This window comes from Lacerta agilis, chromosome 8 (genome assembly GCF_009819535.1).
Source record: "Lacerta agilis isolate rLacAgi1 chromosome 8, rLacAgi1.pri, whole genome shotgun sequence".
In the NCBI taxonomy this organism is placed as follows: Eukaryota; Metazoa; Chordata; class Lepidosauria; order Squamata; family Lacertidae; genus Lacerta; species Lacerta agilis.
Genome location: NC_046319.1, coordinates 2,568,543 through 2,595,148, shown reverse-complemented (window position 1 = coordinate 2,595,148; position 26,606 = coordinate 2,568,543). Strand labels below are relative to the sequence as shown.

Below are 26,606 nucleotides of genomic sequence, written 5' to 3'. Positions count from 1 at the left end.
TATCAGTTGTGGTGCGGACTGAGCATCACATGGGAGCTGCGGCGGGTGCGGAGCCGGGGAGGATCTGCGCTCCGGGCGATGGGTGAGCGGGCGAGCGAAGGAGCGGCTCGAGGTCGGAGCCGGGCGCTTTGGGACGCGGGCGGCTGGGGCGCGCTGAGGACTAGCAACTTGTTCCTTTTCGCTGGCGGAGAAGCGATCGCCGGGGAAGTGAGGGATGGGGCATGGGGGGGGCAATAGGGCAGAGTCGCTTTCGACCCCCTGCTCTTATTTAAAGTCTTGTTTGCATTTAGGGACCTATACTGGAGTGGAGACTTCTGATCAGTGTGGAGGTGGGGAAACTTTGGGTGTTTGTAGTGGGGGGGGGGACACGCCTTTTCCCTCCTCGGAGATCAATTATAACAAATAGTTGTTTCCGGAGAACTGCTTCTAGGGAGTACAGGTTGCAGTAAAACGAATCCGCTTCCCGTCAGAGGCTTCCTTTCTTTGACCCGCATGGAAAAATTCTCCTGGATTCCGTTTATCCGCGAAGACCCGACTTTCCCCCCATCGCCTTCCCTAGGGAAAGCGAGGAAGGGGCGCCGGGCGGAGCTTGTCTTATTCTTAGGGACGGGTTGTTTTCAGTTGTGTCCGCTTTGGAGCGGGGGGGGGGGGGTTGTCTAAGCGATGTGCGACTGACGTTGTTATTTTTCTGCCCGGGAGAACCATCGGACCGGTCTCTATGCAAATCCTCTTCCCCGTTTTGCGCGGCTCAGCATATAATAATTGGCGGCGATTAAGTTGCAAAAGTCACTGAGTTTGCATTTCTGAGCAGGTGGAGAAAAGAACAGAGGGCGGGTTGCGGGAGGCAGGGGGAACGCGTTCTGCCAACCCAGCCAGTTTTCTTGTTGGAAATCGTCTTAGTTTGCTGTTAAAACAAAACAAGCTCCCCCCGCTCCGCCACCGCCACACACTTGGTATTCGGAACATGGTGCGTGCCAACTCCGTCCACGTGATTGGATCCTTAAAAAAAGAAACACAGCATAAACTTTGTCTGAAGTTTTCTTCTGTGTTTTCCCAGTACTTATAAGGAGATTTCAACCTACCGGTCCCCCCCCCCCCCCGGATTTTTAAAAGTCCTTCCTGGACTTTTGATTTCAGTTCTCCCCCCCCAAAAAAAACTTAGTCAATTTCAGCACTGCCTTCTCATATTTGGCCATTCCTTTTCCTGTTGTGGTTTTTAATCTCTTGCTGTTCTCAGCTAATTTATTGTGTCAGCTGTGAGCAAACGCCACCCCCTCTCCCCCGCATTCCCAGAAGAGGCCTCCCCGTCCCACCACACTCCCGCCCTTCCAATCTCACGGCCCCTAAAGAGTTAAAAAAAGTGATCTATTGAATGAAGTGTGCACACGCAGTCCTGGGTGTATTGTACTCTGTCATTTCCTGAAAGTGGCTTGATCTACATTCTTTGAAGATGCTAACGGCTTTCGGCTGCTGCTTCCGCATCAGCACAGAAATGTTTTTCTAGGTTGTTGACCTTTCTCATTTTCCCAAGAACATTTTTTTTTCATTGAATGAATAGCGCATCTGCTTGTGGAAGGACTGAGCCGGCAGTCTCCTTTCTTTCATCGGCTGCTTGGCGTACCTAGGAGTGGAAGAAATCGTTGACCCTGTGAGAAAGAGAGACTCAAGTCGCTGCAAAATAAAACCGCATACTGGCATCATTGGCAAAGCAAGAGCTGACCAGGAGCCAGGGAATTTTGAAATGCCGGTGGCCTCACAGCTCTTCCAGTTCAGAATGGTGTTGCAATCGTGGAGTGGGGTGTTCTTTAAGAAATTACCCTCGTTCACATGTACACACGCTCCACTTCCTTTAGGCCAGATGCTGTTGAACTTTTCACTCCCATCTGTCCCAGCCGGCTTGTCCAATGGTCAGAGGCAATTGGAAGTGTGGGGTCTGGCAAAACATCTGGAAGGCCAGCGGTTCTGCACCCCCATTTTCACGTGTTACATTCATCCATTCCAAATCCTGCACTGAGAAACTGAGAATAACTGAATTATGCAGCCTGTATAAAATCCCACTAGCGGAGCGCATTGGCGGATCTTCTCTTACTTTTGCATAATTTTATTCCAACTTTTTTTTTTGCTTTTTGTTTCTCATTGGCATAATCTGTTCTTCCTGGGAGGGATAAATGTTCTGAAGTCCCACCTCCCACCACTGAAAATATTTCTCTGAGAGGCCGGAAGCAGTTGTCTGCATGCTTTCAAGGATATTGCTGCAGCCTTGGGAGCTGAGGTGGGCACGTATTTATTTTTTAAAAAGGGAGTGTGCTGCTGGTTTCTGGACCCACTACCACTTTCTTCGGTTTTTCTGTGCTCCTGTGGAATCATGTCTCTCTCCTGGCGCTGGGCATATTATGGGCCACACAGGTGTGGACGCTTGGGGTCAACCTACATGTTATGCAGGAGATCCACAACTGGCTCTCCTGATGTTCCCTGATCTTCCACGTGCTATATAAGGAACAGCCCACACATAGCATGAGGTCATTTGTTGGTGATGCTGAGAGATCAATGTGCTTTGCGGGAAATTCCCTCTGGAGATGGAGTGGCCTGCTGGTCTTCTGCCTTCTCAGACTGCGTGTCATGATGCCGTTGAGATGAAATGCAGACTGACAGTCTCGTTGCTTCACTTCCTTACGAGCGAAACAGTGATTAATGCTGCTTTCTTAAAAGCTATACCTTGATTAAATTTTGGTAGGAGGCCAGATAGCATTGTGAAAGGGGCGTTGTTCAGTGGCAGAGATGCAGAAGCTCCCAGGTTCAGTCCCCAAAAGCATCTCTAGGTAGGGCTAGGGGAAAAGACCCTTGCTGTGCCTGACACCCTGGAGAGCAGCTGCTGGTCAGTGTGGACAGTACTGAGCTAGATGGACCAGTTGCCCAATTCATTCCAAGTCAGCTTCATGTGTTTCTGGAGCAGTGCTGAGGAACCCATGCTCTTCCTCACATTTCTGGGCTCCCAACACTAATCAGCCCCAGTTAGCCTGGTCACCGGTGAACTGGAATTGAACAAGGGCACTGGCACATGGAAGATGGCGCAAGCTTGTTTTCTCCTGCTCTGGAGGGTAGGATTCAAACCAATGGCTTCAAATTACAAGAAAGGAGATTCCGACTAAACATCAGGACTAAACATCCATCTGGCAGTGGAACGGTCTTCCTCGGAGGATGGTGGGCGAGTCTCCATCACTGGAGGTTTTAAGCAGAGGTTGGATGCCCACCGGTCATGGATTCCTGCATTGCCGGGGGTTGGACTAGATGATCCTCAGAGTCCCTTCCAACTGTACAATTCTGTGATTCTGTGGGGGGCTACAGATTCCCCACCCCTGCTCTACAGAATGGCTTAGGCAGAGACCACCCCTCCTTCCTGCCCCTCCAACTCTGAGAACAACAAACACAATGAGCTCATAGCCTTTAAGCTGCGTCTGATTTCTATGATTCACCCTGAAGTTTTGAAACTGATCTGTGGTTCTTCTCTTTAACTGTACTTTTTTTTTTTTAACTTACTGGCACTGACAATCTTATTTCCCCATTTCATTCCCTGATGTTTTGTCATTGTGTTTGAGGTTTTTATTGCTGGGTTGTGTTTTTTTTTTTTTAAGTTGCTTTCTCTGGAAAGAGGCTGCAAATAGCAACTCTGAAATGGCTGTTTTGAGATCTCTCCTTGGGCAACTTGCTTTATAAGATTTGCCATGGCTGGATCAGGCCAAAGGTCCATTGAACCCATCATTCTGTTTTTTTACTAAGCCAACCTGATGCCTCTGGGAGGCCCATCAGCAGGGCCTCAAGAGACTGGCCTCCCCATGTTGTTGTTCCCTGGCATCTGGTAGCCAAAGGTAGAGTGGCCCTGAAGATGGAGGTTCCATTAGTCTTTGTCATTATGAGCCATTGACTTGGCCTCCACGGGTTGTATCCAACTAAGTTCAAAGTACGCCAATTGAAAGGAACAAACCCAAGTTAGACATGTCTATCAACTTCAGTGGGTGTTCTCTGAGCAGGACTAGCATTGGTTACAACCCTAAGTCTATTCCATTTATATATATATATATATATATATATATATATATATATATATATATATATGACCTATGTGAGCAAGTCTTACCACTTGTGGCAGAGAGTTCCATAAATTAACCTGCCATTGTTTGACAAAGCAATTAATTCCCCCTCAGTATTTCTGGAAGGGAGGACACCGTCTTGACACCCCCCCCCCCAGGCATGACATTATTTTACTTCCTTATTCTGTTTCCTTATCTGTAAAATGGGTTTGATTCTGCTACCCCACTTGGGGCATGCACTGGGATGGAGCACATCACTTCAAAAGCCTTAAATCTGCCCCAGATGGAAGGACAAATAATTGGGTTGAGGTCAGCACATTCCCCTCTCTCTCTCTTTGTCTCCCTCTCTGCTGAGGTTACAGACTGTGGAGCTGCTGTGCGCCCCTCTCCCATCCATGCGTCAATTCCACAACTGTGGATAGAAAACAATTGTTTTTATTGAAGCCACACAGGGTCCCACAAGCAGCTGTTTTGTATGGTGGGGGCTGGGAGGGAATTAAAAAAAAAACAGGTGGTTTTAGGATTGTCAGAGGAAACTGAAATGCAGAGCTGTGGCTTCAGATTTAAAACCATTTTAGGTGGGGGGAGTTGGGCAGAAAGATCAGTTCCCTCTGCTTCTCTTCCAATTCACAGGAGGTCATAAACCATATGGAGTGGAGGGGGGGCCTTTCTGCAGCAAGTGCATTGCTATTCCCACTTGCATGGATGTTGCTCTGAGCTTGGAGTGGGCTGTCTCATGAACAGGAACCTGGTGTGGTGATTTTGCGGTGGCAGAAGCAGCCAATTCACCTCTTGCCCCCCCAACCCTTAAATGGTGGCAAGGGGGTTCAGGTGGCTTTCCTAGATAAATCATTTTGGAGGTAGCGGGTAGAAGAAAATCAGCCGTTTTGGCTTTTGTTCCTAATACCAACCAAGCATCATTAGATAGCACCCCCAGTCCAAACCAGACTACTTTTTCTGAAGTGAATGAAGGGCATTTGTGTGTGTGTGTGTGTGGGGGGGGGGGTTTGCAGAGGAGAGAAATGGGACCATCCTGTGTTGTTTCCTCCCTCCTGTCAAAGCCTTCAACTCTGCTTCCAATTTAACTTGTTTGGGTTTCATGGGTATTTTACACCCCCTGCCCCCCCCCAAATCCCACCCACATTTTTTAAATAAAAGATGTTCACCTTGGCACTGAGTTGGGGGGGGGGTTACCAGTGCCAGCTCCCCATGCCTCCCTTAATTCCTTCTGAAAGCTTAAAGGGGGGCTAAGCTGGTTTCTCTCCCCCCACCCTTTCCTTTTTCCTTTTTCTTTTTTTTGTTTCCCAAAGTTGTCATCATGTCCAGTAATCCTCTCAGAAGCTGGACTTGTTTTGGCTGTCGTGGGCTATGATCTCATTTCCAGAGAACATTAAACTGGAAGGCTCCCCCCTCCTTTTTATAATTCTCTTTCTCTCTCTCTCTCTCTCTCTCCCTCCCCCCCCCCCGCCTCATTGTACAGTATGTGAGTGTTTGGGGTGAACTCACTGACTCCTGCAGGGGGTCTGAGAGGGAGGGTAACGTACAAACTGTTTTAGCAAACATGAGCTGGAAATGGATGAGGGGGCAGAGGACTGGAAAGGGCTCAAAACTCTTGGCCTTCTGTTTTCCTCCAGAGAGAGAGAGAGAGCGAGAGTGAGAGCAGCCTGCCTCTACCTCTGCTCCTGGGTTTGGAGTTTTTGTGTGCCCAAAGTACTTTTTGTTGATTTCTTAAACAGCTATTGCAGTGTCATGTGCTAGGAGCCCAGTCACTGAAGCGGATTAAAGTTTTCCAAAACGGAGAAGGTTTATACATAGATGACCACAGGTCAACAGAGGCAAAGGAGAAATGGCTTTACAGCAAGTGTGGAGACAACATACATAAAAATAAAACATGGAATAAAGGTAAAGGGACTCCTGACCGTAAGGTCCAGTCTTGTCTGACTCTGGGGTTGTGGCGCTCATCTCTCGTTACTGGCCAAGGGAGCCGGCATACAGCTTCTGGGTCACGTGGCCAGCATGACTAAGCCTCCTTCTGCGCCCCATTGCTAGTCTCCCCCTCCCCTCCATTCCCCCCCCCAAATAATATTTATTGTATTTTCCAAAATAAAATCAACAACAAATACAAACACAGACAAAAAATAAAACATAAAATAACACAACAACAAAAAGAAAAACATCCAAAAATAGCCACACACACACACAAAATACATCATCATACTAAAAATCTCCATTTTCTTACCATCTTTTACGGACTTCCTCCTATTTCCCCTTATTTGCGTCCCTTTAGAATATTTCACGTAACTTCCAATTTTAACTTTCTCACATATTTTATACCTACTATTCAATCTTAAAAATAAAACACTTTAAATCTATAGCTATTTATATCTAAAACATTTTCAAAATCTATTTCTATAATCTATATTTTTCTAAAATTTTCATTATTTACTTCGAATTGTGCATTTGACAGCCTATCCTTCTTTTGCAATGATAAATTTACTTTTAAATATTACAATACTTTTTTAAATACAATTTGAATTTTCCCCATTCTTTCTCCACCGCGTCGTCTCTCTGGTTACGGATTCTCCCGGTCATCTCTGCCGGCTCCATATACTCCAACATCTTCATCTGCCATTGTTCAATAGTAGGTAGCTCTTCCAATTTCCAATTCTTTGCTATTACAACTCTTGCTGCTGTTGTGGCATACAACACTAAATTTCTATCACATTTCAAAATGTCTTTACCTAAAATACCTAACAGAAAGGCTTCAGGCTTTTTCTTAAAAGTGTATCTGAGGATTTTTTTCAATTCATTGTAAACCTTTTCCCAAAAGTCCTTCACCTTAGGGCACACCCACCACATATGAAAGAACGTTCCTTCAGATTGCTTACATCTCCAACACTTGTTACTTAAACCATGATGCATTTTTGCCAATTTAACAGGGGTCAAATACCACCTGTAAATCATCTTCATAAAGTTCTCCCTAAGTAAACTGCACGCTGTGAATTTGATACTTTGATTCCACAGTCTCTCCCAATCCTCCATCATAATGTTGTGCCCTAGGTCTTTTGCCCAGTCAATCATTGTTGATTTCACCAACTCATCTTGTGTATGCCACCCCAATAACAAATTGTACATTCTGGAAAGATTTTTGCTTTTCGGTTCTAATAATTCTGTCTCCAACTTGGATTTTCCTATCTGAAAACCAATTTTCTTGTCTGCTTTGAATGTTTCATTAATCTGATGATATTGTAACCAATTTACAACTTGGTCTTTCAATTGTTCATAAGTTTTTAAGTTAAAGCTCTGTCCATTGACATGTGGTGGTGAATAGTGTGCAGTTGGCTTGCATGGAAGGGTGAAATGTTTGCGAAAGGGACAAAAGTGGCCAGAAATATGACCGGGGGGGGGGGAGTGAGGTGGATAAAACGTTTGGCACTCCCAGCCTCTTTCCACCCCCCCCCACCCCATCTGCTTTGCCTCTTTTTAGAAATGGGCCTTTTCTTTACCTGAGAGGATTGTAAATTTGTGGGGGCAGGGCCCTGCTTATGTGGCCGCCATGTGCAATGCCTTCCCATCAGATGTCAAGCAGATAAAGAACTCTGTGACTTTTAGAAGAGATGTGAAGGCAGCCCTGGACAGGGAAGTTTCTGATGGTTATCTTAGTGTGTTTTTATCATTTTGTTGGGAGCCACCTGGAGAGGCTGGGGCAATTCAGATGGGCGGCATATAAGTATCGTCGTCATCATCATCTCTGTGAGTTACCATTCCTGATGACTGTATGCAAGTAGTATTTTCTAGGCCCTTCCAATAAATAAGAGCACCTCTTGGTTTATCTTCCGGCGCACTTTGTCAGCTTCTTCCCACGTCACAACCTTCCACAAAAAAGCCCTGATGCAGCTCTGCCAAATGATGACATGTGCCACCATCAGCTGGAAGTATGGTAGCTTGTTCCTGGGAAGCCGCAATAACCACCATTCTCCCTGGGATGCTCTCTGAAAGAAACACCAATTTGGTTTTCTTGGACAGGATTCAAGTAAAGTTAAGGCTGCCCAAGGATGCAGAAGACTTCCCAAAATATTGTCAAGTGCTGCTTTGTTTGGGCTAGTGAGAGAGGATGATGGACACGTTCTGAGTGTCCCTCAGAAATATTACCGCAGTAAATCTTACAATAAATCTGCCAGAATTGCCACTGTATTGCAGATGGAAAGCTCAGGATCATGGAGTGTGGGTCACCTCAGGCGACAGAGAGAGTGTGGATGTGGTGAGATCTGAACCAGATTCTGTCCTCTGTGAATTTTATGTACCGAATGTTCTCCAGGTACTCCCTGAATGTTTAATATTCACTGAGTATTCAGTAGTTGTTTTGACATGTGGCAATATTTTGATTTCACTGTTTCTTTCTTGGCATTTGGCAGTATTTCATAACAGACATGAAACGGTGGTTTTGAGTGTTGGCAGGCGGTAATATTTGACTGATAACGTTCAGTGGGATTTAGCAGTTGACAGTTGACGCTTGCCAGAAACCAGACAAGATACTGAAAAGTCTGAAAACACTTGAATTTTGAGGTAAAATTTCTCTCTGTTTCTGAATTTCATGTTGAATGGTGAAATTGAAGACGGGTGAATTCTTGAGAGCATTCTGTTGACTTTGTGGTGATAATGCTTTGGCAAATGGATGAGGGAAGGACCGTAACTCAGTGCTTAGAGCATCATCTGCTTTGCATGCAGAAGGTCCCAGGTTCAATCTTCGGCATCTCCCAGGTGGGGCAGGGAGTGTCCACTGTCCGAAACTGAAGAGCCACCGTCAGTTATTGTAGACAATACTGTATGGAGCTGGAGGGATTGGTGGCCTTACTCTGTATAAGGTGCCTTCCTAAAAATGCTTTCTTAACTAGTATTTCTGAATCGTCACTTTTAATTATGTAGTTTTTGAAAGTTCTTTAATTATGTAAATTTTTGCAAATTTTTTATCCTGTAAATCGCTTTGGTGCAAAGTGAGTCATAGAAGGTTCAAATATTTGTGGACACTCATTTTACTCTTGCTCCATTTTAATCATTTTGGCAGGATTAAGCACAGATTAACATAAAACAAGGCAGGTGGCGCTGTGGTCTAAACCACAGAGCCTAGGGCTTGCCGATCAGAAGGTTGGCGGTTCAAATCCCCGTGACGGGGTGAGCTCCCATTGTTCATTCCCTGCTCCTGACAACCTAGCAGTTTGAAAGCACGGCAGTGCAAGTAGATAAATAGGTACCGCTCTGGTGGGAAGGTAAATGGCGTTTCCATGCGCTGCTCTGGTTCACCAGAAGCAGCTTAGTCATGCCGGCCACATGACCCAGAAGCTGTCTGCGGACAAACGCTGGCTCCTTCGGCCTATAGAGCGAGATGAGCGCTGCAAACCCAGAGTCATCCATGACTGGACTTAATGGTCAGGGGTACCTTTACCTTTACCTTTACCTTTTAACATAAAATGGTTAGATCATGCAGCCAAAAAGGTGATATTCCCTGACTTGGATGAAAGCTTCAAGAGTGAGGCCTTTTCACTTTCCCAAGTATCAGGTGAGTTGTTTTGCTACCTGCAGCCCATCTTGGCTTCATCCTCCCTCAGCTGCACTGTCGGGTAGAAATGATGGGTCCATTCAGTAAACCCCTGACTGCGCAAGAGGCTCCCTGCATCTCCACATGCAAAAGGGAGGCGATTTTTGCATGGAGAGTGGACTTTGGAGGGCTTGCTTGTGGCAGTTGGTTGACTAGCGTCTGGGAGGGAAGGATGTGGCTGGTGGGGTCGAGGCGAACACCATTCAGGAAACCACCTTGAAAGCGAAAGTGGAAACTCTGCCCGCCTGCCGTATTCACACTTGCTCATGTGCAGTTGCACCTCCAAGCAGGAAACCATTGAGTTGTATGCTTCAAAGGAGACATCTCTTCTAAGAAAACCACTCCCGTTGCCAGGGCAGCGGAGTCTCAGCTGGGGCCCCTCCTTAGAGCCAAGCATCGCTGTCTCCTGCCCAGAATTTCTTGTCGGAGGCAGACCGTGGAGGAGTCATAGATTCTGGGTGCTGTTGAGGCAGAGCAGCAGGAGATGGAGAGAGCTAATCCATGGGCCACGTAGGGCCTGTGGGCAGAGGTTGAGATTTATGCCACATTTGTACCAGACATTTTAAGCAGTGCAACATCACTTTAAATAGCCATGGCTTTCCTCAAGGGATTATGGGAGCTGCAGTTTGTTAAGGGCGATGAGGGTTTCCCCTCACAGAGCAATAGTTCTCAAAGTGGACTCTGAGAATTGTACCTCTGTGAGGAAAATAGGGGCCTCCTAGCAACTCTCAGCCCTTAGCAAATGGCACTTTCCAGGATGCTTCTGAGGAAGCCATGGCGGTGTAAATTGGTAGCATGGCACTTAAATGTATGGAGTGAATGTGGCCTTATGGTGACTGGCTAAGTTGGCGGTGGAGGAGAAAAGGCAGCAGGTGGCCAAATGCTGACTTGAGGTTGCTCCTCGGCGTTTTGGGCAGTGCTGTTTCACGTCTGCTTTCAAAACACTACCAAACACTTTGTCACGTTGTTTGTGTTGCTCAGTTTCACGTCTGCTGACTGATCCCTTTTTCTTAACTGGAGATTCCAGAATCAAATCTGATTTTGCCTTCGTACAAAGCACCTCTGAACTGTGCCCCTACCCCAGAGGAGCAGGTGGCGGTAGGCCTATGGCTAAAAGATCCCAGCCCCATCTGCTGGCAGCCTCTCCTCTGCCTCAAATGTCTTCGGGGGTGTTTCCTCCTTGGTCTTCCTGAGGTGGGTTTGGATATTGCTGGGATTTAGGGTAGGGGTCCCTGTCACTCAAGGCCTCTTGATTTGAGGGGAATGGGTCTTGGGTTCTTAATGGCTTCTCAACTCTTCTCCATTGTCGCAGCACCCAGCCTTAAAGGCAAGCGGAAAAAGAAGACCATTCCCATGGCTGAGAGTGAATCCCAGAATGCTCTGGTGCTGTGCCTGGCAGAAGAGACCGCAGAGGGAAGTCCGGCTGCTGAAGAGCATCGAAAGACTCCAGAGAATCTGGAAGAAGAAGTGGTGAGTGAAAATCGTTATAATAATTGCATCACAAAAGCCAAGAATTGAATCCTAACACATCTGTGATGATATTCTTTCAAAACCTTTAGACCTTGGCCTTTGCAAATCACAGCCAGACCAACCTTTTGCCAACCTGTAGCCCCCCAGAGCCTTTTGGGCTGGGGCTGGGGCTGATGGGAATGGTAGTCCAAAACACCTGGAAGGCAACTTGCTGGCATTGGCATAAATAACTCTAGATTTGGATGTGTTTAATTATTTAACAGGTGCCATGAATGGCCATGATACACTAAACATACAGCAACCTGCGACCTAAATTTTCAACAGCAGACATGACAGAGACATGACAAGTTCTGGTGTAGCTAGGGAACAACATATTTATCCCATTCTTCCTCTAAGAATCTCTGGGCAGAGTCCTATTTTATCCTTGCTTGAATCCTGGGAGAAAGATTAGTGATTGGTCCAGCATCACCCAATGAGCTTAGTGGTTGGTTGGGGCTTTGAACCTGCCTCTTCCTGGTCTAGATTGAACACTCTTTGGCAGCACTCATGCAAGGATGAGCCTCAGCAAGCCTTATGTTTACACACCTCCAGCTTGGCTGTAAGTGGGAGGTAGAAAGCCTCTGCTTCCATTCTAGATTAACCATTGTTTGGTGTTCCAGCCAAACCATAAACTCTTACCTATGGTTTGTTGAAACAAGCTAGTTTCATAACCTACCATTTGAAGTTGGCTTGTTTCAACAAATCATAGGTTGGATCAGGCACAGTTTGTCCAGTGTTGGATATTACAACAAACTGCAAGAAGGCATAGAAGACTTGTTTAGGCTTATCTTCATAATACTAGATGCAGCTTAACTCTGTCACACTCTTAAGTTTCAGGTGTTTAGGCTTCATTTTGTTTTGGGACAAGGAGTAAAACAGTAAGCAAAGGCTCTGTGGGCTTTGAAATAATTGAGTGAGGAGGCGCAATATAGAGGCTGTATTTTGACATATTGTGGAACCATGGTTTGGGCTAACCATACTTTGATCTCCCAGATGTACAGTGGGTTAGACCTGCTTGTCTGTTTCGTTTTTTCCATGTGTTCTGCACTCACATCTTGAAGTGGAGGAGTGGCCCAGAATGTGGTTTGTCAGTGGTCTGTAAATTCAGAAATAGCAGCGAACCCCAGTTATCTGAATCTGGTTTGAAAATCAGGTTCAAACTATGCTTTCAGGTGCTAGTTTGTCAGTCCTAAACAAGCAACTGTCTGTGGGCAGGCTCAGGTTCAAACATCAAAGCAATCCATGGTTTTATGTTCTATCACCCCAAGGCTTTCTTCTTTAAATAGAATAAAAGGTAAAGGTAAAGGATCCCTGGACGGTTAAGTCCAGTTGAAGGCGATTATGGGGTTGCGGTGCTCATCTCGCTTTCAGGCAGAGGGAGCTGGGGTTTGTCCACAGACAGCTTTCCGGGTCATGTGGCCAGCAGGACTGAACCGCTTCTGGCACAACGGAACACCGTGACAGAAACCAGAGCGCATGGAAACACCGTTTACCTTCCTGCCACAGCAGAACCTATTTATCTGCTCGCACTTTTATGTGCTTTTGAACTGCTAGGTTGGCAGGAGCTGGGACAGAGCAACGTGAGCTCAATCAGTTGCAGGGATTTGAACTGCTGACTTTCTGATCAGGAAGCCCAAAAGGCTCAGTGGTTTAGACCACAGTGTCACCCGTGTCCCTAGGCTTTAAATGGAATGGGGTGTGCCTGTAGTACTTGCAATTTAGTGGCGATAAAAGTGGAATTGGAGCAAAGAAAAAAAAATGACTTCCCAAAATTCCCAATTTGCATATGCCAGCTTAAATCTGAGATATGTCTTAGAATCTTGTTTATATTTTGTTTCAGCTTTGAATAAGATAGAGAACAAAATCTTTCCTTCTTGGGGTGCTTCAGGGTTGACCCCTTCTCGTATAGGCTCAGTAAAACAAGTGGATTGCTTATCACTTAAAAATGGAAAAGTTTTGTTACAAGGGGTGCAAAATGAAAGGTTCTGTAGAATCATATAAAATTGATGGGTATTAGGACCCAGGAGCTCTGATGAAAAATCTGCACCTCAAAACAATCCTTCCAAGCATGATTGGAATTTGGATTCTTGGAGTGCCTGGTGCCGACTGGCCAATGATGCCTTTTCTATTTCTGCCCCTACAATTCTCATGTCACCTCTTTGACAGAAGCTCAGAAAGGCTGCTGTGTGTGTGTGTGTGTGTGTGTGTGTGTGTGTAGATATAAAAATGATGGCAGCACCACTAGTGTCATCTACCTGGAGTCAGGCTGTGACCCATGCAGAACACTGACCTCCTGAATTGGCAAAAAGTTACAATTGGCCCAGAAATGCTGGTTTCCTTCAAATCAAAATGCGAAAATGGGGAGCCAGCCTTGGGGATGCATGCACCTTCCCTTTCCCCTGCTCCCCCCCCCCCAATTTCTTCCCATGTTTGCATTGACCACAGTTTTGCAATAGATCTGCAAACTGTGGTTGATTCCCACCAGAGCTGCTATCTTGACCAGGGTTTGTAAACCTCAGGTAAGATAGGAATCCTGATTAGCATCACCCACAGTTAGCATTGGAGCAGATGTATTGGTGAACTATAGTTTAGACTTGAAAGGGGAGGGAGAGCAAAGCATATGTTGAAGCCTACTCCCAGTTGCCCATTATTTTGGTTTCACAAGCCAAGAAATGAGCATGCATTTTGCCCTTCATGCAAGTTGTATTTAAAGTAGGAAATATTTTATTGACCATAGTTTACTGTTTCATAGAAACAAGGAAACGATGGGTTGCCAGCTTTGGAACAAGCCAGGATCTTAAACCAAGGGCGGGTAGCCCTTAGTTCCCTAGTTTTGATGAAATAGGAAACTATAGTTCATTAGTGACTTCTTGGTTAAAATTATGGCTCGTGCAAAGGGTGGGAGGCAGCAAATGCATGCTAATATCTTGACTTGTCAACCCAAAATATAAAAGTTAAAAGCAACTTGGAGTCTGCAACCCCTAGTAAGTTTGGGGGTTCATCCGCTTCTCTCTCTCTCCACCACCACTATGGCACATAGACGCTTCAGTGATGGCAGTTGAGTAGCTCACTTTTGCCTAGGGTTGTGGGCAGGGTTTAAACAAGAAATGGAGGAGAACATCAACATTTCGAAACCAGAGGTTTTAGCGTCAAAAGAGAGAAACAGAAAATGCAAGTGCCGTGTATGTTGGGGGAGAAGAAACCTGTGTGAACTTCTGAAGTGAGCTCTCTGTTGCTAAGAAGTAGTTGGGTGGTGGTGGGGTATCCTTCTCTTCCCTTTCAGTCTCTGAAAATAATTTTTGCACGAAATACATTGTGCAGAATTTGGACCACTTTGGAATGGGGCGGATGAGGGCTGACCTTTTATAGCTCAGCACTCCCTAACTTCTCATTTCAAGGCATTGTCTCATCACACTTGCATATTGCCTTCCATGCATGCATGTGAGACTCCTGCTTTATCCTCACAACAATCCTGTGAGGGAGGTTAGGTTGTCTGTGTGTGTGTGAGACAGGGGGAGAGAGAGAGAGAGACTGACTTAGGGCTACCCAGTGAATTTCATCCATGAGCAGGAGTTGGGTCCCATTCAACACTTTTGTCCTCTGCATGACCTGGAGTGCAATTGATTAGCATAGCGCATAATGCCAGGTAAAGTAAGGCTGGAGACGGACAATAATTTTACAAGAGTGTAAAGTAAGCATGGTGCAGGGATATTTGCCACACGCAAACATGAACACATTTCTTTTGTCCTGCCATAATCGGCAGTCCAACAGGTTTTGGAAACTGTATGAATGCCCACAACACCTGTTTGACTGGATATGATGGTGGAATGAATGTGCACACTGTAGGGGAAAGCATGCTTGTATCATGTTACCTGCAATATTGGGGGTGGGGAGTGGCCCATGCGAAGATACAGTGTTCTATCTTCAGCTTGAATGCAGGCAACCCTTCCTAAATTGCACAATCTCTTCAGACTTGTAGACTCTAAATTTTCTTTTGGCAGGATCTAGGTAGCCCTGCACCCACCACTTTGTGTGTGGGGGGGGGGGAGAGCATTTTGCAAACACCGTCAGCTTGGCTCTCCGTCCAGTTCAAAATTAGATGCATTTGAAAAAAGAAGCAGCCCCATAAATAGCCCCACAGCTAAAATAACATGTCTATCGTGAGCGGGGAGAAGAATAGAAAGGAGCAGAAGTGTTGAGTGCTGAGCAGCTGCCTTGACCAAAAATAGCAACAAGTTTTATAACTCCGGAAAATTTAGAACAAAAAAACCAAGAAAACAAAATGCAAGAAACGTTTTTTGAGCCGAGGGCGGGAGGGTGTGTGAGAGTGAGAATTTGTGCCGTTCTGTTTTCCTGGAAACAGTCCCTTGTGTTCTCACACATCCCAGCACTCTGACCAAGTTGGCAGCCTGCCCGATCCCAGGCATATAATACACTCAGACATCTCTCTCTCTCTCTCTCTCTCTCTCTCTCTCTCTCTCTCTCTAAGCTGAACAAGCTGGTGACTCTTCGGAGCTAATAAATTGCCTCCGACCACAAAAACAGCTCTTGATGGGATTGAACAGCCGCGCTTTGTGTGCGGAAAGTGGGGCGGGGGAAACGAGACTGATCCAATCTGTGTAAGCATTCTGGCATTTCCATGGCACACGCGCAGCTCTGCCTTGCAAGCAGGAGGTTTGTTTAAAGAAAAATTCTACATGGCTATTTCTCACCCCCCCCCCTTGTTTAAAAACCCTGGAGGTGTCCTAGAAACCCGACAATTAAAACAATATCGAAATAAGGCCGAGCTTGGCAGTACATCTGACCTCTTTAGTAAGCTGCCCTCAAGCAGACCTGGAAAGCTGTTTTCATTTCACTCTGCACTTAATTGGCTTTTTATGCAAGCTAGTAAGGGAGCACAGCTGGGTCCTTTTTATATACAGGTGTTTATTTAGTCGGGGTGGTTTTAAGTGCATTCTAAATCTCCCTATGTTTGATTGTTTCCCCTCTTTTTGTAAGCTACCTTGAGCGGGGTTATGCCCTGAAAGATGCGGTTGGTGTCAAGTAAAGAAGCTGTTTCAGCTGAGAATTGGGATTTAGCAGGCTTCCTCTTCCTCTCTCCCCCAAGCCACCTTGCAGCTTTACTCATTTGTGGCGCCATGTTTTGGGCCACGGAGGTGCTTCCTGCGATCTGCGCAGCCAACAATTTTTATTCTTTGTGTCCCGCTCTGAAGTCTGTGATCTTGGAACATAGGAAGCTGCCTTCTACCTAAGGGGGCGGCTGTTCCATTTAGCTCAGTATTGACCTGACTGGCAGCAGCTCTCTGGGGTTCCATGCAAGGCAAGGGTCTTTTCCCAGCAGCCCTACCTGGAGAGGCTGGGGGGACCTTCTGCATGCCAAGCAAGTTGCCGCCGGCCCTTCCTCAGGAGGCAACATAGTCTGCATGCGCTGGAGGTGGAGCGAGAAGGGAGCGCTGCTTGTGGACTTCGTTCAGCTTCTGCTCACTCTCGGGAAAACAGGCTCCTTGTTATTCCCTTCCCCTGCTAAGTGAGTCCGGGGTTGCAGGTCATGAGTTCCAGAGCTCTGGCTTATGCAGCTGTTCAAAACCAAAACAGAGTCCCATCTGTTTTCTGTTTCTTCAAGAGCTAATGATTTTGGCCCCATAAGAAGACATTCCCCTCACCCGCCTGCTTTTTAAAATTAGAAACTGGTTTAAAGTATACACAGCAAAATCACAACAGGCTGGGAATGGAAATCCAGGCAACCTTGTGGCTGCATTTTGAGCCCTCATCTGGGGGCCAAGGGTTGTGCTGTCCAACAGTTAGAGCAGTCTTTAGCAATCTGGGGCCTTCCAGATGTTTTAGACTACGGCTCCCATCTGCCTGTGCTGGCTGGGGCTGATGGGAGTTGTACTCCAAAATGCTTAGAGGGCATCAGGTTGGCAAAGGCTGACTTAGAGTAAGGTTACCAGATGTCCCTGTTTTCTGTGGACAGTCCCTGGATTTATAAATAAGTCCCCTGACAAAATCCGCCTATTTAGTAGGAAGTTGAAAAGTGTCCCCGGATTCACTGAAAAAAATCTGGTAACCTTAACTTAGAGGCAGGCTGGGCCAAGACAGAGTCACTCAGCAGATGAAATTTCGTACAACTAAAGGGCAGCATATAGTATTATTTTTGCATGATGATCTTTGAGGATTTCTAAGAGCTGAAGACTTTTGTCTCCAGGCAGGCCCCTGAAACCCTGCAGAGCTGCTGCCCGTCAGTGCTGTGCAGAAACCTGTATTTCCCCTGTATTTCCCCTGTCAGGGCTCTGTAGAATTCTGTTGGGCACGGGGGTTTTGCTCTTCCTCTGTCATAGACTACATTCACACCATGCAGCCATAGCACTGTGATGCCACTCTCAACGCCCTGTTCTCCTCATCGAGATACCATTCCTAGACTGGCTTAACAGTCTGTCGCTCTTCCCAGGGAACTCTGGGAATTGTAGCTCTGTGAGGGGAATCGGGGTCTCCTAACAACTCTCAGCACCCTTAACAAACTACAGCTCCCAGAATTCTGTGGGTGAAGCTATAACTGTTTACAGTGGTATCATGGTCAGGGGTGGCTTGTCTTGTTTTGCTGCCTGAGGCAAAATTGGGAAGGTGCTGAGTGCACCCCCCGCCCCACAGCCTCACTTTCTGGGCTTACATGGCGGTGGTGGGTGGGGTGCCTGTGGGGACACCTCCCCGAAGGATTCTGCCACCCGAGGAGGGCTGCTTCCCTCTGCCTTGTGCGTAGGCCCGTCCTGATCATAGTACTTTCAATGTATGGTGTGAATGTGGCCGTTGTGAGGTGGCCAAGGGTTGGTGTAGGTGTCTGTTATCTTTCCAGTGAACATTTCTCTAGATATCTGCAGCCTCCCCAGCTGCTCATCCTTCCTGACCTGAACAAGCCACGTGGGAGGGGTTCCCTCATGATGCTTCCCCGCATGGGCACCCGGGAAGGCTTCAGAGTACATGTACAGACCACTTATGAGGTGATTTGTGGAATGAAGAAAGGACCCTCATGCCGCCTCAGAAGTAAACTAAACATGGCAAAAGCCTTGCACCCAAGTCATCAGTATTCTTCCCCCATTGGTAATTTCCAAGGTCAATTCCTTTTCTCAAATTGTTTTTGGGAGGGGAAGCGGAACGTGAAACATTTCTTCGGCACAGCGTGTGCACCACCTTGAGGTCCTTGGAGAAAAGGTGGAGCATAAATGTAATAAAGGATAAAAATACAACAAAAAGAATCACAATCTTGGACATCTGCTGGGATGTGTTTTCAGTTCAGCTCTCTGGGTCTTTGCTGGTCTTGTGCTCCTCCTCTTCCTCCTTGATTTCTCCATTGCAGTTGGTGAATGCTTAGATTTGTATGTCGTCCTCACACCTCAGGGGTCTCCTGAAACCAAGGCAGATGGGGCTTTGGAAACGGGTGAGAAGAGCCCAGCAGAGGACTCTGGAGATGAGCAGGTGCCCAGCAGCGAGAAGGAAGAGGAGCAAGCTTTCCTTGTCAGCCTCTACAAGTTCATGAAGGACCGCCACACGCCCATCGAGAGGGTGCCTCACCTCGGCTTCAAGCAGAGTACGTCTCTTGCCGTCCATTTTGGTTTCCCTCCGTTCCCCATTTTCCAGTGTCAAATTCAGTTCTCCACATTTCTGCAGATATTTCCATAATTTTATCTTACCTTAAAAAAGGTGCCGGTATGTATTATTCCGATTCTTCTGGTGCCCTAGGAAGGTCCAAGGAGCCCTCAGCTCAGCCACTGGAATTTGGACATAGTCCCTCCAAAGCTGGAGGAGTGGCAAATGTTAACATCATGTAGCGGTTCTAAAAAATAAATAAATAAACCAGGCGTGGGGGAGGTTTTAGCCTTTCCACTCCAGCCTTGATCTTGGTAACCCCCACTACCCCATGTGTCAATGATCATTAAAAAAAAAAAAACCCAAAACCTCCTCATATTGGTTCCAGTGCTAATTGCTCTGTGTGTGGTGTGTTTTCGTTTTTTAACCTGAGCTCATGGCTCTGGAGGGAAAGCTTAACCTCCCCTGCCCCTTGCCTCATTTTTTTAAAGCCCATGTAATAGTTGATCAGGCCCTTTGATTTCATTAGGCTCAACCTTTCAAGCACAACTTTGCAGCCTTGAGGACTAGAGGCTTGCTTAAATGAAACCTTTGATCTTCAGGAAGGAGGTTTTCTGCACTTCTAAGGAACTGCAGTCTGTTGTTATCTCTTGCTATGCTGATTCCTGGATGTGTTTTTCCTTCTTCTTCTAGTTAACCTGTTTAAGATCTACAAAGTTGTGGAAAAGCTGGGAGCCTATGAACTGGTAAGAAGAAATTATAAATCTATCTGTCCATCATCTTTCTATCCATCGTTTTAATTCTATCAATGTTTTGCTGCATTTTAATGATTGGTTTTAAAAATGTTTTTAGCAGTTGTTTTTATCTGTAAGCTGCCTTGATTCTGACAAGGAAAAAGCCATGGTATAAATAAATTTATAATTATTATTGGTGCAAGTCGTAGTCCAGAACCCTAACCCTAACCCTAGCAGGTTAGCTAAGGCTGCTCTATCCAGTGCCGTGGGTGCCTTATTTGTGTCCCATGGTTGTACAAAACGTACCCATAGCAGCAAGCAACAGAACATAAAGCTAAACAACACTATTTTCATATTCGTTTACAGTGGTACCTCGGTTTAAGAACAACCCTGTTTACGAACTGTTCGGTATACGAACTCCGCAAAACCGGAAGTAGTGTTTCGGTTTGCGAACTTTACCTCGGTCTACGAACGGAAGCTGAACGGTGGAAGGGCACTGGCAGCGGGAGGCCTCATTAGGGAAAGCACGCCTCGGTTTAAGAATGGCTTTGGTTTAAGAACAGACTTCAGAATGGATTAAGTTCGTAAACCGAGGTACCACTGAATTATCACCATACAAATATACCATAACAGCCACCAGTTTCTATAAGCAGTAAGAAAGGACATACTACAACTAACACTGTTGGCATGAAAATATTATTCCAGTTTTTGGTGAGATGGGGACATAGCTGGCCACCGACAGCCTGTTTGCTTGGGATACTTTGTAAGTTTGAACCAAATCTCCAGTGAGCTAAAATGGCCCATTGATTGATTGATGGATTTGATTTGATTGATTGATTTAGTTTGTTTATATGCTACCTTTCCACAGCAAAGTGTGCTCAAAGCAGCTCATGACAGGCACCTCTTGTTATCAAAATACATTGGCAAGGCAACAGTGGAGAAAAAGCAGTTTATGAAAACATATCAATGAGTCATTGATGTTCCTGATGTTCACAGCTGTGTGAAGAGCAAGTGGGGGGGGGGGGGAAGAGAGAGGCCAGCTATCTCTGCTGAGCAAAAGGGGACTCTTAAGCCCAGCATAGGAGTTGGGTGTGAGGCAGGGGGGATCAGAGTGGGGTGCCATTTTCAGCAAATACAAATAAAAACATTGTTTGTGAAACAAACCCTCACCTCAAGCAAGGTAACAGCTGCAGCACACATTTAACACACTATCGTACCACTTTAAATAGTCATGGAATCCCCCCAAAGAATCATGGGAAATGTCACTTGCTAAGGGTGCTAAGATTCCCAGAGTTCCCTGGGAAGAGGGATTGATTGTTCAACCCTTGTGGGAACGGCATCTCTGTGAGGGGAATTGTGGTCTCCCAGCAGCACCCTTAGCAAACTGCACTTCCTGGGAAGCCATGACTGGTTAAAGTGGTGTGGTACTGCTTTAAGTGCATAGTGCAGATAGGGCACTAGTGAAATGCTGCTCCTGTTGCTGCTGCTGCTGCTGCTGCTGTAAATTAGGGCAACTTCTTTAGGGCAACCTCATTATTGAAAACTACATTTTGAATCTTGAAGCTGGGAGAGGCTAAGAAGAAGCTGCCTGCTGGATCACCCAAATGCTCATTTACTCCAGCATCCTGTAGCCTGTGGTCAGAATGGCTAAGCCCACAAGCAGGACTGCAGGGCAGGAGCACTCTCAAAATTGTGTTCTTCCAAAGCAACTGGCATCCTCCTTACCCCCATCCCGCCAAGGGATGGTTTATCTTTTCTTGTGAATTGTGAATGTTTGTGTGTTCGTAATACCGTACCGACTTGCCCTTCACCCCCTGTTGGCATCTCGGGGCTTCACTCGATTGCTTCCCATTGTAGGTCACTGGGAGGCGTCTTTGGAAGAACGTGTATGACATGTTGGGGGGCAGCCCAGGGAGCACCAGCGCCGCTACTTGCACACGGAGGCATTACGAGAGGTATTGGACTGCTGCTGCTTCTCTTTTCACTAGCCTTTGCCATCCTGGCACCCTCCAGATGTTGCTGGACTGTGCTGGCTGGGTCTGATGGGAGTTGTAGTCCAATAATGTCTGGAGGGGCCAGGCTGCCAGAGGTTGCGTGACCTGCCTGCTCCTGCCCAGGAGGCACAAACAAGGCCAGGGGGCAGACAGTGGGGTTCCCTCCAGATGCAGAGGGACTCCAACTCCTGCCAGCCTCATCCAGCATGGCTGGGTGTTGTAGTCCAGCCATAACATCTGGAGGACCCCACTTCAGCTCCCCAGGCAAGACAGTGGATCTAAATGTTGCACCCAAAAAGTCTCTGTTGGATTTTGCACTTGAACTGAACTGCAAATAAGCAAGGCCTTCAGTAAAATACAGTGGATGCCTGGGTTGTGAATGTGATCCGTGCGGGAGGCACGTTCGCAACCCGCAGCGCCACGTCTGTGCACGCGCCGAAACCCAGAAGTAACCCATTCCGGTACTTCCGGGTTCGGCGCGGTGCGCAACCCGAAAACATGCAAACCGAAGCATCTGTAACCCGAGGTATGACTGTACATTTATAAGTCAAGAGATCAATCAACCACAACTTTAGTTTCGTGCTCTTTTAATTTTTTGGACTATTTTGCTTTTGGTGTGTTCCAGTAATAGGGAAGGAAAAGCTCACTTTCTGTTCCTTTCTAAGTATCTATGCCAGTTCCTTCTAAGAATCAAAAACCTCTGGCTTAATAATCAGAACTATTTTGCACTTCCTTCGGTATCTTCAAAAGGCACCTCATGGTGTGATGTGCTGGCTTTTATTTAAATGTAACTCACCAGGGGAATAGCATGGGGGGGGGGCTTCTGGGGTGACTGCCCCGGGCACATGGGGGGGGGTGCTGCTCACACTGCCCTCCCTGAGCCGCCCTCCACCGGTGTCTCTCCAACAACTTGTGTCACTTTGGTGGCAGGGGCTGGCCAGGCGCAGGGGGCTCCTTTGCCCTCTGCTCACTGCCCCCTGGCGAGGGTGCATACTTTCTCCCTGGGCGGGGTGTGAGCATGCTCTGCTGGCTGTAACTAACTGCTAAGTTTAAAGCCGTTTATGGCTTTGCAGTAAAGTATACATAGTCAAAGCTCGTAACTTGGGCTTATCAATGCTTTAGCATCTTTTGCTCCATATATATAATTTTGGCAAGGAGTAGCTTAATGGAGAACGGGCAGGTAATTATTCTAAAACTGAGTTTTCACTGCCAGATACTGGCTGGAGATACTGCCTGTGTATTTCAAACACACTCACAACCATGAGGACTAGACGCTTTCTTTAAAGTTTTAAAACGACAGCTGAGATTCTTAGGAGTCAAAAATTGCTGCATTTGGCACAATCTGTGGGAAATTCTGCATGTGTGGATTGGCTGTGGGGCTGAGGAACTTCAATAGTGGGGTGTGGCTGGCCGGCCGATGGCCTCCCCCCCCATGTCATGATGTTCTTCTCATTGGCTTGCATCTGCTTCTCAGGCTGGTCCTCCCGTACGTCCGGCACCTGAAAGGTGAAGACGACAAACCCCTGCCCCCTGCCAAGCCCCGAAAGCAGTACAAGGTGTCCAGAGAGCCAAAGGGGGCCAAAGGGAATGGACCTGCAGAGAAGAAGAGGGCCAAGAAGGAGAAGCTGAGGGACCAGGTAAAGCAGGGCTCTCCCAGAGCTTGTGGGGTTCAGGCGCTAAAACATTGGGGCAGTGTAATTGTGGGGGGACCGTATGCCTCCCTCCCCCTGGTCTGTTTCTGGGCTAATAAATACCACCAATCCCTTTGGCTTGGAACATTTTTGGAGCTTGACTGCCCTCTAGCGGTCAGTCAGGAATAACCACCTTCATCTGATTTGCTTTGCCTGTTAATTCTCCTCAGGTGTCAAAGGCCTGGGTAAATTGGCGTGTGTACCTGCCCAGCACCTGACACCTCATAGGACTTCAGGGGTGGTTTGGAGGAAATGGCCTTGTGGGTCAGAGGTGCTGTCACTGGTCTAGGAGGCTGAGCAGGAAGATTCGCAGATGTGGGGGGTGGAGGAGCAGGATTGGCAGGGCAGGCAGCAATGGCCTTTGGCTTGGAAACTGGTAAATCTTAGAAGCGTGTAGCACAGTTGGCTGGAACCTTGTGGGACTCCCGATGTTGCTGAACTACAGCTCCCATAAACCCCTGCAAGGAGTGATGGTGGTCAGGAATGATGGGAGTTGTGGTTCAGCACCATCCAGAGGACTAAAGTTTCCCCATATCCGGTTTAGCTGGGTTGCTGTGTATTCTGCAGTGTTTGGCATTGGATCAGAACTCTGGTTCCTGATAATGGTTTTTAAAATGTAAGTTTCAAGCCTTTCTTTCCCTGAAGTGAACAGGAAGTGCCTTCTGGAATCTCGGAAGTCTGAAGATTTCCGTCTGCCAAAAGGCAGGGTTTTGAGGCACCACGTAGAAAATAATGTGCAAAAGCATTTTTATTTGCATCATTTAATTCAGGTTGCAACAGGAGTTTGGGTTGATTTAGTTCATTTTCTTGTTTCAAGTGCAGAGAACTCACAGCCCTGAGTTTCTGAGCTGTAAAGAGAGTAGTAGCAAGGAATATTATTTGCACCCTCTGCTGTATCTTGTGGGGTGAAAACATCAGCAGGGTGGGGGTTGGCATGCTGGCTGGGGCTGAGGCAAGTTGCAGTCCAAGGCAGCCAGAGGGCACCCAGTTCACTGGCTTAACCACAGTCCATGTTATTAAAGGCAAGAAGTGCAGTTCTGAACTGGCAAGCGCAGAAGGAACAGACAAGGATTCCTTGGAAGCGAAACAGCTGCAGCGACCAATTAACAGTACAGCTATGATATTACCTGGGGCTGCACCACTATGCGCTCCATTCGCCAACCAATGGATGGAAACATTTCCTGTACCCCAAGTTGCCTTCCCTGTTCCTGACAGCTCCCAATCTCCACCTGTACCGTAAATGTCTCTCTTTTGGTTGCAGATCTTGCCAGAGAAGCCGACCCCTGATGCTGCCTCTGCCGCCAAGCCTACCAGCGAACCCGAGCAGAGCCGACTGCTCGAGCAGCCCGAGGGGTGCCTCTCTCTTCCAAACGGCCGCGAGGCCTCTGAGAGCCAGGCCCCTGACGCCTGCCATGGCAACTGCCGTGCCCATGGCTGCTCCGAGGCCTACAAGCGGCTCTTCTCCAGCTTCTACTTCAAAGGGAACCACGGCATCATGTCTCCCTTAGCCAAGAAGAAGCTCCTGGCTCAGGTGAGCAAGGATGAGTCCCTGTATTGTCACCAGAAGCACCTCAGCCACTGCCCAGAGTACAAGAAGGCCAGGATCCGAGAGATCCCTGGCTCGGACACAGAGGCTGGTCCCAAGAATCCGCTGGCCACCAGCCTCCCTCCGAAAGAGGGGCAAACTCCAGTGCGGGAAGTGGACGGGTCCATTGGCTCAGCTGGTTCCTCTCAGCCCTCGAAAGCCAGTGAAGGGGAGTTGAAAGCGTCCCCGAGCCTCACGGAGGGCCACCTGCCTCAGAAAGCAGATGATGCTTGCTGTGGGGGCCACCCATCGCCTGGTCTACCTCTCGTCAGGGGCTACTTCCACACATCCCGAGGTGAGGTCATGAAACCCGTAAGTTGCCATCCTCTTCGAGGACCAGTGGAGTATTATGGTGGCTTTAAGAATTTCCCGGAGGTGGCAGCAGCTTCTGCCTATCAGCAGCCTGGCAGCGATGTGCTGTTGAGTCGCCTGCCTCAGAAAAAGCAAGAAGGCCCCGAGGACCAGCCAGAAGATCTCCGCCGGAAGCCGAGCCAGCCTCTGCCCTCCTGGAGAGGGGATGGTCAGCAGCAAACCTCCCCCTTCCAGGTGAGCAGCCCCGGGGGCAAGAGAGGCTCCTCCCCCTTTCCCCACGCCAAGCCCTCGTGGGCGCCCCCGGTGGCCAGCCTGGCCAAGGTCAGCCCGCAAGCCCTTAAGAACGGAGGCCATTCAGTTTCTCAAGCGCAGGCCAGCAGTTTGGCTCAGAAGAAGCGAGCCATGGAAGAGGAGCTGTTCCTGAATGGCAAGAGGCTCAAGGCTGTCACCCCTTTCGTCAAGGAGGTGCAGTCCAGCAATGGGCTGGAGCGTGGCCCTTCCCCAAGCGGCCAGCAGGTGGCAAAGCCCAAGGCTGCTGTGCCGAGTTCAGGTTTCCCAGTTGCTCCCGTGCCTCAGGTTCAGGATATGTACAAAGGGACGATGTTGAGGCTTCCTGTGAACTTTAGCACCCCGGGGGAGCACTTAAAAGGGCAGTCGGCCTCACTGATCCCTTCCTTGTCCATCAGTCCATTCATTATCCCGGCGTTCCCCACCCCGTTACTAACTGCTTCCGTTCAGCCATCTGACCTGTGCCAGCCGCTGGCCCACTACCCCACCTCTTACGACAGTGTGCTCCGCCATCGTCTCTACCCGGTTTCAACGTGGCACAGCCAGCCAGCTTATGCCTCCCCCCATGTGTCAGCCTTCCACCGGAACACCAAGCTGTAGCCACCAGCCGGGAACCCCCAGGGGGATGCAGGGTTTTTGGACCAGGCACGCCACAAGTTGGAATCTGCAGCTGCGCTGCGTTGCCAGCATTTGGGACTGCCGATCTTTGAAGGCTCTTCCTTGGAAAAGCAGCAGGGATGCAACTGTCAGGACCGTGTAATTTTCGTTTTTAAACAAAAACCAAACACTCCCACTCACCCGCAAAACTCTTGAACTTTGAAATGTATTTGTATCTGGTATGATATGCAAATGATGTGCGCAAAAGAACAACAACCACCATTAGGGAACAAAGCTCCTATAAAGAGAGATTTATATCTGTGGTAATGCTGGGCGCAATTCCATTCCGATTCTTTCATACATTATAAACACAAGTGCCTAGTCCTCAAGGTCTCTGTTTGAGCTTGGCTGTCTGGGAGGGGCTGAGGGTGGCTTCCTTTCTGCAGAGAGGTGCCCTGAGCCTGCTCAGAGGGGAGGGGAGCTTACTGGCCAGCAAACAGCACTCTGTGCGTGAACAGAATCCTCTCTGCAGGCGTGGGAAGAAAAGAATCCCAGCCAATCAATGGGATCCATGCCCAGTTGAGTGCAAGTACACTGCACCATGGGGCCTGGGAGTTGTGGAGGGTGGAAG

The 26,606-nt window shown here is 47.7% G+C and overlaps 1 protein-coding gene across 1 annotated transcript; it reads left to right on the top strand.

Moving 5' to 3' along the window:
* Positions 1-26,359, top strand: ARID5A (AT-rich interaction domain 5A). The gene is made up of 7 exons (XM_033159018.1): positions 1-82; positions 10,997-11,154; positions 18,586-18,775; positions 19,468-19,520; positions 21,366-21,463; positions 22,977-23,139; positions 24,455-26,359. Exons 1-7 carry the CDS (start codon positions 79-81, stop codon positions 25,976-25,978), a joined length of 2,190 nt encoding a protein of 729 aa, XP_033014909.1. The 5' UTR covers positions 1-78; the 3' UTR covers positions 25,979-26,359.
* The last annotated feature ends 247 nt before the right edge of the window (positions 26,360-26,606 follow it).